Source organism: Schistocerca americana, chromosome 4 (genome assembly GCF_021461395.2).
Source record: "Schistocerca americana isolate TAMUIC-IGC-003095 chromosome 4, iqSchAmer2.1, whole genome shotgun sequence".
In the NCBI taxonomy this organism is placed as follows: Eukaryota; Metazoa; Arthropoda; class Insecta; order Orthoptera; family Acrididae; genus Schistocerca; species Schistocerca americana.
The window spans coordinates 301,715,914-301,729,278 of record NC_060122.1 but is presented as its reverse complement, the minus strand read 5'-3'; the positions used below and the strand labels follow the sequence as shown (position 1 = coordinate 301,729,278).

At 41.4% G+C, this 13,365-nt stretch overlaps 1 protein-coding gene across 3 annotated transcripts in view; it reads right to left on the bottom strand.

Moving 5' to 3' along the window:
• The window catches only part of LOC124613245, a 160,652-nt gene that overhangs the window by 44,115 nt on the left and 103,172 nt on the right, over window positions 1-13,365 (bottom strand). For all 3 annotated transcript variants that reach the window (XM_047141928.1, XM_047141929.1, XM_047141930.1), the window contains 2 exons: window positions 12,398-12,648; window positions 3,061-3,201 (listed from right to left, as the gene is read on the bottom strand). In XM_047141928.1, coding sequence (XP_046997884.1) covers window positions 3,061-3,201; window positions 12,398-12,648 — 392 coding nt within the window. The remainder of the gene's footprint in view (window positions 1-3,060; window positions 3,202-12,397; window positions 12,649-13,365) is intronic.

Genomic DNA, 13,365 nt, shown 5'->3' with positions numbered 1-13,365 from the left:
TGACTGAAAAGTAATACCTCCACCTTCATAACTCTTCCAACAGTTGGCAGCATTGGTATGCGGCAGGTACTGGCTTGTTCCGTAGCCTCTTCTCTACAGCTCCTGTTAAGTAGGAGGGAAGCCTTAGCATTGAATGGTTGTGTTGTTACAGTGTGAAGTATGGAAGCCTGCACAGGTGGTCAGTCAATGCGATTTAAGCAATGTGCAGTCATTGAATTCTTGACAGCAGAAGGTGTCTCCCCAAAGGAGATTCATCAGAGAATGAAAGCAGTTTATGATGATTGTGTTGATGTGAGTACTTTGTGTCGTTGGGCAAGTAAGTTTAAAGATGTTGAGGCAGGAGCATCTGAACATCTGACCTGTGTGACAAACAAAGAGTTGGACATCCTGTCACAGCAACCACCGAGTTCCACAAGCAAAATGTTGACGGATTGAGGATTGATTCAGGACGATCGTCGTATCACTCAGAGAGAAATTGCTACCACAATCAGCATTTCACAAGAATGTGTGGGTCACACATTATTGCTTTGCTTGGCTATCGGAAGATCTGTGCTCGATGGGTACCCCGGATGCTGACTCCTGAAATGAAAGTGCACAGACTTGAAATTTGCCAGGAACTCCTCTCGCATTACGAGAATGAAAGTGACGTCTTTCTCCATTCAATTGTGACTGGAGATGAAACGTGAGTACACCATTACGACCTGGAGACGAAATGTCAGTCTCTGGAATACTGGCACAAAGACTCATCCAAGAAAAAGAAATTCAAGACGCAGCCCTCAGTTGGAAAAGTCATGGCCACAGTGTTCTCGGATGCAGATTTCCTTGATCGTGGAACAACAATAAATTCAGTGTGTTGCATCACAATGTTGCAAACTATGAAATGACAGCTAACAAGGGTCCAAAAGGAAAAGGGAAATGTTTTCCTGCAGCATGACAATGCCAAACCACACACTTCACATGCCACCAAAGCAGAACTTCAGAGACTGAATCTCACCACCGTATGGCTTACTCCATATAGTCCAGATTTAGCTCCATCTGACTTCCATCTGTTCCCGATAATGAAAGACGATCTGCGGGGACATCATTGTGCTTCAGATGAAGACATTGAGAGAACTGTGAGACTGTGGTTGCGGAAACAGAGTGTCGACTTCTTCTGTGACGGCTTCAGAAAACTAGTTCATTGTTGGCAGAAATGTATCCAATTGGCTGGTGATTATGTGGAAAAGTGAATATTGGTAATTAAAGATCATATTCTAAAGATTATTTCTGCATTTCATTCATTAAAACATTCCCATCCAAACACAATTAACGAAGGTGGAAGCATTACTTTTCATTCAACCTTCATACATGGTTCTTTTCATCTACATGGTCTTTGCTTACTGTTGTTTCTCTTTGTTTTCTCTGTTGGTGACTTTTTTCCTCTTTTAATCCCTCTCTCATCTACCTGATAATTATCCCTTTTTCTACACTGATATCCCATTGCTCACTGGTCATTATTTATTAAATCATTAATATTCAGTCTTAGCTACACTTTCTACTTCTGTGTTTATAATTTATTGAATGTAAATGATATCAGGTTGAAGATACAGGTTGTAGGACTACTGATATTTCTTTCTGCAGTGATTTGACAAACATCACCATCACACTGTTGACAGTTATTTTGTAATTGCCACATTTCTTTCCACAACAATTTCAAGTGAAATATCAGGTGGTTATAATTAAACTTTACCTATTTAACATGTTATAAGGCGGAAACTAATTACTGTACAAGTTCCAAACTTGGTAGCATTAATATCCACACAGTATGGACTGCATGATTACCATGCATCACAGCACCACTGTCCAGTTACAACTATGGGCACCAAGTGCCATGATCACTCATTGTGGTTCATAGTCTCATACACCTGACCAGTTGCAGTGCACTCGTTGATGTGTCTACATAAGCTTGGACAACAGGAGCAGGGCATTATTGGTGAAGCTCTATTATCAAAACAACAGTAATGCTGCAGCTGCACTTTGAGTATACTGCTGACTGAAAGGATTACGGAATTTTCTTCTTTCTCCACTTGATGTGTGGAGCATGTGAAGTTCGAATCAACTGGAGAACTGGGCGTCACTCTAGGAAGAGGCTGATGACTGGTTGCACCTCAGGTGGTCGATGAAATCACTGCTGCTATGGCAGACAACACTGCGCACAATTTCCGATCATCAGGCAGTGCGTGTGCTGTGTCATGACAGTTGAACATCCCTTGATCCACTGCACAGGAGGTGCTTCGAACCATTCTCAAATGGTATCTGTATAAGATCTATATTGTACAGCAGCTTGCACCAAAGGATGCACAAGGATGTGTTGACTTCACTCTCCATTTTCTCGCAAGGTTTGAAGTCGATGAGGACTGGATCTGGACCATCTTATGGACAGACAAAGCTCATTCATGCAAGATGGCACCCTACTGCACATTGCTCATGAAGTTCACCAGCTTCTCCAAAACACATTTGGAAAAACTTGAATTATCAGCTGATTGTTTCCAAATGCTTGACCGGTATGATCACCTGATCTCACTCCCTGTGATTTCTGGTTGTGAAGCTACCTGAAGAACAGTGTTTACCAGGGGAACATTCACACATGGATTGACCTGAAGCACAACATATCAAGAAATATAGCCAGCATACCTACAGACATGCTTTCTTCTGCTGTGCAGACTGCAATCCTGTGTTTTCAGACTCGTCTGGACACTGAAAGACACCATACTGAGCCCCTTTTGTACCAGTAATGATACTGGTATGTAATGGTATGATGTACCATAGCAGTAAATTAAAAGTGTTCCAAATGAATTGATTCTGCATGATTTCTCTTCCCCATGTCCTTGACATTAATGCTACCAAGTTTCATACTCATACATAATTAGTTTCCGTGTTATAATGTGTTAAATAGCGAAAGTTTAATTATAACCACCAGCTATAATAGTTATCTCTACCATTGTGTTTTGACTGTCGAAATGTTGACTAACATTGCAATATAAGTACTACAAGAAGCCCTTTCTGTAATTTCTACTATACCTTTAAGTTGGTGTGTAATGGCATTTTTTGTCCCACGATGCTCACGCCACCATCGTTTCAGACCATGTTCATGTGGCTCTCTGTCACCTTTCGTTCTGCGCATTTGTTCACTCACTTGACAAATGGTTGTATAGCTGCAACCTGCAAACAATGTTGAGATGAACAAAGATTGGTATGGAAGGGAAAGTAAAAAGGTCCTTATATTTTAAGACGAAGAAATACTCTTTCTCATTATTACTGTCTGTGTGCAACATGATAGTCTCTTAAATCAGTTGATAGGCACAATACATTGGAGTGCAGACTGCAGTTTTGTTTTTTCCTTTGCCAAAACAAAAAATTAAGCTCACACTTTTTCTTCTCCATGAAATCAATTCGGTTTCATTGTCTTAAATGTTTGTATTAGGTTACAATTTAATGCAAATTCAGCAATGATCTCTAGATCCTCTTTGACAAAGAAAGAACGAATCCATTAAAGTGTTGTTGAAGGGGACATTCTTATATTGTCCTGGAGCAGTAGAAGAAAACTAAAGACAGGTCACATCAAAACAGTAGGACTGGGACTTTAACTCTCTGTCATCCTGATTTTGAGTCTATAGGTACTGCTCAAGGTGTAGTCTACTAATACAGAAACTCCCCCGAATACTGGACAATAATTATTTATTTTCGTGATTACATGAAAATTGCCATTCAGCAATGTATACACAGAGAATTGTCAAAAACATTAAAGTAAAGGATAAATGGGGAACACAACTCAGCAGCTTGGCCAAAGAATAACTAAGTCTCTTCACCCGCCATCCACAGCTGGTGCTTCTCACATAGCTCCACCACAGTACAGTGGAGCTCCCGGAATGTGGGGGAATTAGTGTCACACTTGTCACCCTGCCACTGTACAAGCCTCCGGTTTCTTCGGCTTCTCTCATGGACTCACTTGTAGTGACAAAGGCAGAGCTGCTGCTGGTTGTATGGTCTCCATGTCAGGTAGGGACAAAATCGCCAGTGTAGGACTCACATTCTCCTGCTATGTCTGTGGTGAGCAGATACGCTGGTTTAACCCCTCCTCTGACACTGTCAGAAACCAGTTGTTGTACGCTATTTGGACCAGTAGTTTGTTGCATTTTAATACTCAGAAAGGTCCCAAGTATGGCTGCTGTAACAATGTGTCTACAGCACCTGCCCACATCATCACGAGAGCATGTCACAATGTCTTTATGTACAAATACTTTCAGAACTCCATGGCATGAGGCGAGGGATGGGCATAGTCTGGCGACCTAGAACATTAGCTGTTGCAGCATATACAGCAGCTGCAGCCTGATAGATGCCAGATGCGCTGGGGAACACACCTCTCAAACTTCAATGGCAAATGCAACTTTTCCCCATAAATCATCTCAATGGTCGATGATGCAATGCCTGGCTTAAGTGCTGTACGAAGTCCTAACAAGACCAGTGGCAGAGCAGCTGTCCAGCAACTATCATGGCACATAAGCATGGCCTTTAGTGTCCTATGTCATCGCTCAACCATTCCATTGCTGAGGAATGGTAACTAGTGGTGTGGTGGTGCTGGAAACTACATAGTTACCATATTTACTCGAATCTAAGCCGCACACGAATCTACGATGCACCTGAAAAATGAGACTCGAAAGCAAGGAAAAAAAATTTTACCGAATCTAAGCCGCACCTGAAATTTGAGACTCAAAATTCAATAGGAGAGAAAAGTTTTAGACCGCACCTCCAAATTGAAACAAAGTTGGTCCATTGTAACATGAGACACAATTTAGGTCGAATGGATGAAGATACAGCTACAGTAGTTTGGTTCGAGTCCTAAGCTTAACATTTCAGCTTTACCAAGTAGCCATTGCTATGTGTCAGGCACTCCATCCGTATTTATACGGGTACCCTTCCTTTTACACGTGCTTCATCTGGTTTGAATCGATTGCTTATTTTGCTTTCATCTGATAAGTGCCGTTCTCATTGTTATAGGTGTTTACGTTACTCTAAGCTGAAAATGCATTATTGTACTGTGTCATGCATTGTTTGTCGCATTCTGGTAATGAGTGTTTACGACTTGTCGCCCCTCGCAGTTTGCCTTGCTTTTGTGCGCGCTAACGGCACTTAAAAAAAAAAAAAAAAAAAAAAAAAAAAAAAAAAAAAAAAAAAAAAGGGAAGAAGAAGAAGAAGAAGAAGAGGAATTGTCTCATAAGCGAAACAATGGCAAGAGACTGCTATTTGTTGTTACTTACAGTGCTGCTTTCTTTGATAATGATCAACAAGAACCAAATAATAGACTGCATATGTTACAAAATGTTCTGAACGAGATTTTAGCGAAAATTTTTCTCCGTTTGAAAATCTTTGCAGATGCCTCTTTAGTACATTACATTATGCACAGAAATTAGAGTCACCTTAGATTTAAAAATCTAGTCAGTTGCCGTGCTTCATTTCTGACTGTATCACTATGCAGCATATGAATAATATAAATATAAACATGACATAATACGTATTTTCTTCCACGTTGGCTGTTGCTGTTTCATAGTTTATGAGGCAGACAGGATTTAAGTGAGACAGCAGCAAACACAAAAGAATACATGGCATGATGTTTACATTCTTCTACCTTTTCTTTTAATTTATTTACTGACGCAGAGGTTTTGGTGCCAGTATTTATCTTTGTGCCTGCAAAGCATGCCAGTGTAGCGCTACATATATTCAACGGCAGAAGTTAGTTGTGGTGGCACCAACCAATATTTTTCAGAACTTCCGTTTACTCTGCACTCGATTCTAAGCCGCAGGTGGTTTTTTGGATTAGAAAAACTGGAAAAAAAGTGCAGCTTAGATTCGAGTAAATACGGTAGATAGCTCAAGAATTAATGTTGCCTTTGGTCTGAGCTGACATGAGTGAAACACCTGAGGCAGGAAATCTATGTATTCAGGAATGCCCTTGCTTTCATCTCTGCTGAAATAGCCCAGATAAGAACTCCTTCTGACCAGCATGTTATCTTTTCATGACTATAAAGAAATAACAATATCCCTTCAAAAGTGGGATTGGGGCCATGATGTCTATATGCATGTGAGAGAATTGACTTGTCGTCTTGGGAAAATCTCCCACTGGCTGGTGCACTTGTCTGCCAACTTTACATCTTTCACAGGTCGAACATGTTCTCGCCAACATGTGGCAGTTTTTTTTTTTTTTTTTTTTTTTTTTTTTTTTTTATACTGTGCCATACAGATTTCTCCGTCATCAGCTTGATGGTTGAGTTTGAACTGAGATGTACAAGACTGTGGAAACTGTCAAAAACTGACTTTCACAGTTACTCGGTCACAAATGGCACAGGTGGAGTCTTTGACACATTACACCAGATAAGGTCTTTCCTGTCCAATAACCACACTAGCTCAAGGTTAAAGGATGTTGGGTTGCTTTGCAACAACTGTCGTAGCTGTTTGGCTGTGGCTTGCTCTGCTCTCAGTTGGTCGTAATTTATCATGGCAGAATTCCACTAATTCTTGAGAAAAAAAACAACCACTATGCTCTATGTCCCTCCTTATATCAGTAGTTCCAAATGGCAGAACCACTGAGGAGAACAACCTCCTTTCATTCCTTGGAAAGTGAACGCAATAGGCTTATTATCGTACATGGCCAAATTTCAACATAAAGACCAAAGTGTCATATGGTTTCATAAATGGCTAGTAATTCCTGATCATATGCATTCTGCTTAGTCTAGGTTTCAGACAGCTTTCGGGAGAAAAAGCCTAAAGGCTTCCAACTGCTCTCCATGTTTTTCTGCAGTGCTGCACCAATAGCCAATCGACTGGTGCGTCTACAACAATTGCTGAAGGCGCCTTACGAAGTGGGTGAGACAACACTACCACTGCTTGTAAACTAGCTCTTATCTTTTCAAAGGCTTGCTGCCTGGTGGGCATCCACGGTAGGAGTTATCTGCCCTCAGTGTTGTTACCTGCTAGGGTGTTCGTCAGCAGTGTATGCATCTTTGCTGCCCGCAGTAGATGGCATCTACAAAAGTTGACAATCCTGAGGAATCTTCGTAACTGCTGATGATCAGTCATCCCAGGAATGTTTTGTAAGGCCCCCTCCATCTTCTCCTTGAGCAGGCAGATACCAGCTGCTGATACAACGTGGCAGAGAACATACTTTACTTCATTTATCACAAGTCCAGATTTCTTTACCCCGTCAAATACGGGTTTGAGGTGATCTTGATGTAAATCAGCTGCCTGTGAAAATATTAAAATTTCATCCAGGTATATGAAGCAGAAATCCAGGCCCTTCAATACTTCATCTAGAAATCTCTGCCAGGTTTGGGCTGCATTTTTCAATCCAAATGGCATACGGAGGTATTCAAAGAGCATTAAAGGTGTTACCATAGTCATCTTAGGAATGTCCTTTTCAGAGACCAGAATCTGGTTCTATGCCTTCTTGCAGTCCACCATGCTGAATACTGTAGCCCTGCCTAAAATGTTCATAAAATCTCACAAATTAGGTATGGGATAGCTGTCAGATATTGTTCAAGCATTCAGTGCCCAATAATCCACACAGAGCCTCCACATGCTACCTTTCTTTCTAATGAGGTGCAGTGTGATGTACAATGCCTGTCAAATTCCACTATTGCTTCTGCGAACAAATTGGGAGCTAGTCTTATCACTGTTGGCCTGTGGTAATCTTGATGTGGTGCACCGCGGTATGCAATATATTCTGTCCTCTACTTGGAATCATTAGGTAAAGCAACTGTGTTGCTTGCTCTTCTGCCTACTGTGCCCATTATCATCCCACTCTTCCACCTAACTTGCACTGTGCTCAGTTGTAACTCCAATTCGTGGTGGTGGATGAAATGTGCACCTAGAATCAGCTCTTGCACATCAGCCAGTATGAACCTCCATTTGAAAACTGAGCTAATTTGGTACTAGCTCGATCTTGAGTGCAATAGCTCATTCTGGAAACATCCCCCAGGCTGTGGCTAAGCCATGTCTCCGCAATATCCTTTCTTTCAGGAGTGCTAGTTCTGCAAGGTTCGCAGGAGAGCTTCTGTAAAGTTTGGAAGGTAGGAGACGAGGTACTGGCAGAAATAAAGCTGTGAGGACGGGGCGTGAGTCGTGCTTGGGTAGCTCAGTTGGTAGAGCACTTGCCCGTGAAAGGCAAAGGTTCTGAGTTCAAGTCTCGGTCCGGCACACAGTTTTAATCTGCCAGGAAGTTTCAATAGCTCGAATTGATTTTATGTGTGCTATCATTCACCTACAGTTGGCTCCAACTGCTCTGGTGGCACCACCATGAGTTTTGATGAGTCTTCTAGCGAGAAAGTGGGCAGCTTGTAACAAGTCGGTCCAGGCAGTGAAACAGTGAAGTTCCACCCCAGAGCGCTGACTTGTTGTCAGCAGGAGTCATTGTTTATCTGCGGAGTTGTGGACAGAATCCTTAAGGAGTGTAGGTGCAAACGTGGTAATGGTAATGTCTGAGTCTCCTAGGTGCAATGAGAAAACCTCATTCTGACTCAGGCATAGGCAGCCTGTGTATCCTTGAGCCCAGCACCACATCTGAATTACAGGATGTGATGGTGCCTTGGTAGAGTTGAGACATTTGTTGGATGTCGAACGTACTTTATTTCGGGGTGAGGTGTGACCTGGTACACTCTACAGTATGGTGGCTGCAGGGAGTATTTTTCAGTAACTGCTGACCCAATCTGCTGGACATATCAGTTGGCAGGGTGCTGTCTGGAAAAGGTGAGCATCGTAGGTGTTCAATGCATCAGCTGTTCCCTTGAAAACCACACTCTGCTACCATCTGATATGGAGCAAGGATTTAGGGTGAGCAGTAAGCATCTATGCCACAAAAATATTTAACAAACTAAACAGTCTCTTTACTGATCCTTGAGAATATTTAACACATACAGCACAAATGACTCAATGAACAAGAAGACAGCATCTCATTACCAAATTTAGCATTTTACAAGAACACTTCAAATTTACATTTTACAATGATGCAGTTCTGACCCTCAGGAAACGGTCCCTTGGACATTTAAGGCAAAACTAAAACACAGAGAAAGTATATTGTAAAACACGTAAAAACATAAAATCTTATGACCAGCAAGAATCAGCCACAAATACACTAGATAGTGAAATTCTAAGGATACTTTTTAACAGCTGAGCAACATGACATCAAATAATTTTAAAAAATCTTTAAAATAAAGAATCTTAAAAAAACTCAGCAACAAGTAAAATTTAAAACTTGTTTTCTTAACCTTAGTTAATGTACTCTTTAAGAACATTTAAATAAAACTGACCTGCTGCAAAACTTCAACTTCGCGAGTTTAACTAATGTAAACGTTAATGCGAAATCAATAACTCTGTTGCTGCACCACAGAAGGTGAATGATTTATAGCAAACAACTTACATACTTGTGACAGTGCACAACAGTTCACAATAAGATAAACAAAGAAATAGATTAGTGTTCAACTTAAAAGTTAAGCAGAGAGCAAATGGCCACCAGAAATTGATAGTTAACATCACAATAAAATACACAGAGGGTATTCAAGGTGATCCTTAGCACAATAACACATGGAGGAAGTAGCCCAGGCAAACAACTTCTTTTCAAGGGTACAGCTCATGCGCTGAACTCATGTGATGGTCACCTTTCCCAAACAGTACCCTGCCAAATGATGCATCCAGTGGTTGTGTCAACAGTTTCCGCAACTGGCCCCCTCATCTGAGCCATCATACTGCACAGTGTTCCTCAAGGTCACACCTAATCTCAAAATAATCAAGTACCTCGACGTCCAAGGCACCATCGCATACTGTAATTCAAAATGATGCTTCGCATGAGGATACACGTGTTGCCCACAGCTGAGTAAGAATGAGGTTTGCCCTGTTGCACCTAGCAGACTTGGACATCAGTGTTATAATGGCTGCACCGACACACCTTACAGACTCTGCGTGCAAACCCACACAGATAACCATTGGGACAACTGCCAATATAGGTTACAGCCATGGGGCAGAACTTCACTGTTTTACCTCCCGGGCTGACTCACAATGAGCACCCATCTCCTTGCTAGAAGCCTTGGCAAAACTCACGGTGGCTCCACCAGAGTGGGTGTTGCCAACTGTGGATGAATGATAGCACACCTAAAATCAAACTGAAGTGTCGCAGTCAAGATCAAGCCAGCAACAGACTGGCTCAAAAGCTTTGCTGAAACGTATGTCCACTGTCACCTTCCGTTCACCATAAGTCATGATGGTTGAGTTGTTAGGGGCAGTTGGGTGGACTGGTGCACCACTGCTCTCTCTGATTTTGATTAAATAGAAGTGTGCTAACATCTGACCTGAGTCAACCATGAAATATCCATTTTCCTGCCTACCTGTCACAAATAAGTGGCATGACAATGAAAGCAGGCAAGAGTAAGAACATCTGCATGGGCATGGAAGGATTGTCTCGAATAACTGGGCTGATCCTGAGTGGTGCATCCTGTTTGTCTTCTATCACTCCACCAACATTGTCTGTGGACGTAATGTCTATTCCTTCATACATACTGTCCCACTCTTGTGAAGCTATGTGGCCTGCTGCACCCACTGCAGGCCACTGGGGCCATTTGGGAATGTGCAGGGAAACATGCATCTCATGGCCCTCATATCACATCTTTCATGGTACCAATACACTCAACAATTTAGCCCATCTCGTCCTTGATTCTGTTGGCAGATAAATGCTGCTACACCATACCTCTCCGCTCATTATCCTGTCTGTTTGGCTTCAGTACTGATAATTGTTTATGCATTGTGCCCAACTGTAACTTTAGAGTGCAGAGATGCTCATTGACGAACTTGCTTGGCTCCTGGCACATAGCTGCAGCTTACGCTGTGCTGCCATCATCAGCTACCTGTGTTACTGCTAAGTTGCTTGCCTGCCCTACTATCACGTGGACCTTGCCAGTGACTGATGATAAAGAAATTAAGTTGCCCACCCCACACGCAACTACTGCTATTTTCACTGACAGCAGCAGCTGCAAAAGCCACACATGTCGTAGCATCTCATCTGACATTGCTGTCCCCTCCACAAAACTCCAGAGATGCCGCCAGAATTCATAAAGTGTCCTGTCACCAATAAGCTTGAACTGCAGGACCTGCTGCAACCGTTCGTCTAAAGATTTGCTCATACACTTGACCACCATGTAATGTAAGTCCTGAATAGGATGCTTCAAAATGACATCTTACACTGCCTTCACCTGCCACTACAAACTTTGTATAGTGTTCATGACATTATTCTGCATGCTAACTCTATCATCAGAAATCATAGTTTGGGTTTCTCCTGTAGGAACTTTGGCACTTCTGTTTTAATTGTCAGATTGTCCGCCCCGTTAGAGGCCTCAGTTCTTTTGTCTGCTGTATGCACCGCTTGTCAACACAACTTCCCATTATTACATGACATGTTTCACATTTACAGGTCCCTAGCCTCTCTCTCTAGCTCTTCTTGCAAGTGGGAAAATTGTTCTTCTATATAGTATTGTTCAGAACCATAATGTGAAGCCAATGTCTCACTCTGTGCCGTGCTTTAATCTGCTGCTTTCTCTCATGCTTTCGAGGTCAGTATTTTATAGGTAATGCCCTTGGTGTAGTCTACCAATACAGAAACTGCCCAGAATACAGAGCAATAATTTGCAGAAACTTCCCAGAATACGGAACAATAACTATTTAACATCTTGGTTACATGAAAATTGCCACTTAACAACAGATAAACACAGAACAGTCAAAACATTAAAGCAAAAGATGAATGAGAAAAAACAACTCAGCTGGTCACCCAAGGAATAACTATGTCTCTTCATTTGCTGTCCTTAGCTGCTGCCTCCCACAAGTCTTAGCGATTGATGCTGACATTATACAAAGAACATAAATATTTGTAGGACAAATATAAACTCAAGAAAGTATTCAGCTATTGAAGTCCAAAAAGGATTTATGTAAGCATGACAAATTTTGTTTCAAGTAGGTTTTTCATAAATCAATGATGAAGAGAGCATCAGTTTTAGAACATTTTAGCCATATTGCCACTCTTTGACTGAAACAGGGAAGTGAAATGCCTGTATTATAAACATAGTATTACATAGTTTTCAGTACTTTTTGGCGCAAATTCATTAAATCAACAGAGAGTATTTTCAGGAATAATAGGTAGTGTTTGTTTTTGAATCTGTGACTGGATGAGTAACCTACAAGCTACTGTGCTAATGTTTAAAACCTTCTGAAGTAGAAGATTCCATACACTACAAAACACTACAAAATAGATCTTTTATGTTGCATAAATAACTAAATACTTGTACTTCTGTGTAGTATCAGGAAGTACTATATTCTTGGGCCTCACCTGTTACAAGAGAAATGAACTTGTAGCAGTTTGCCTTGGTGCCACCAGAAGGGGTGAGCATTTCAGCAAGAGCTCGACGAGCACGGCGTTGCCCAGCAGCTGCTTCGCTACGCCATGATTCTAATAGGCGAGGGTGTGTATGGGCCAATGCCACACATCCATCACCACAGCATGATAGTGATGCTATCTCTGAAATGGGGTGCAAAAGACCTTTTGCATTTCTCCCCAATGTCCGTTCCACCCGAGCATTCCTAACAAGAACAAACTATGATGATGACAATAAGAGGAGCCCGGTAGGCACAAAAATAGAAACATATTGGAAACAGTTCACAAAATACCATGGAATCAAGTAACTCGTCATACAGTATGAAGGAGTCAACAAAAGCCTTAAACCAATACATAGAAATATATATTTCAGAGTGAAATATGTTTCAAAACTAGCAAAACACAAACATGATAATAGTGTGTGAAACATTCAGTCCAGAGAACTCAACACAAAGTATATTTGGGAAACATGTGAATGTTGTGGCAACCTAGCCAAAAATGTCTCATCCCCTCAGGTAAGTCTCCCCTGACCTGTGGTTCTGGGTGACTTTTCCACAACTCTTCCCATTCCGTAAACTTCACTATTCCTTTTCCTTTGTACCCCTTCCTTTCCCTTCAACCCTTCTACCAGAAGAAGGAGCCACTGGTTTGAAAAGTTTGTACATTTCCATATCTTTTATATGTTTGTTCTTCTGCTACCACCTGGTAAGTAGACCTTTTTTATTACATAATTAAATATTCAAGCACTGATTATTTTCATTGATCACATTGAGGACAACAGAGAAAAGGTTTACATACTGTATTCTGCCTTCTAAGTATGTTTGACTGAACAAGATCATACAATGGTTCCTGTTTTCTACCATTCCACAACTGCTGAAGTTAGACAAAGATATGTGCTGCAGAATTGAGAAACAATTAAAAAT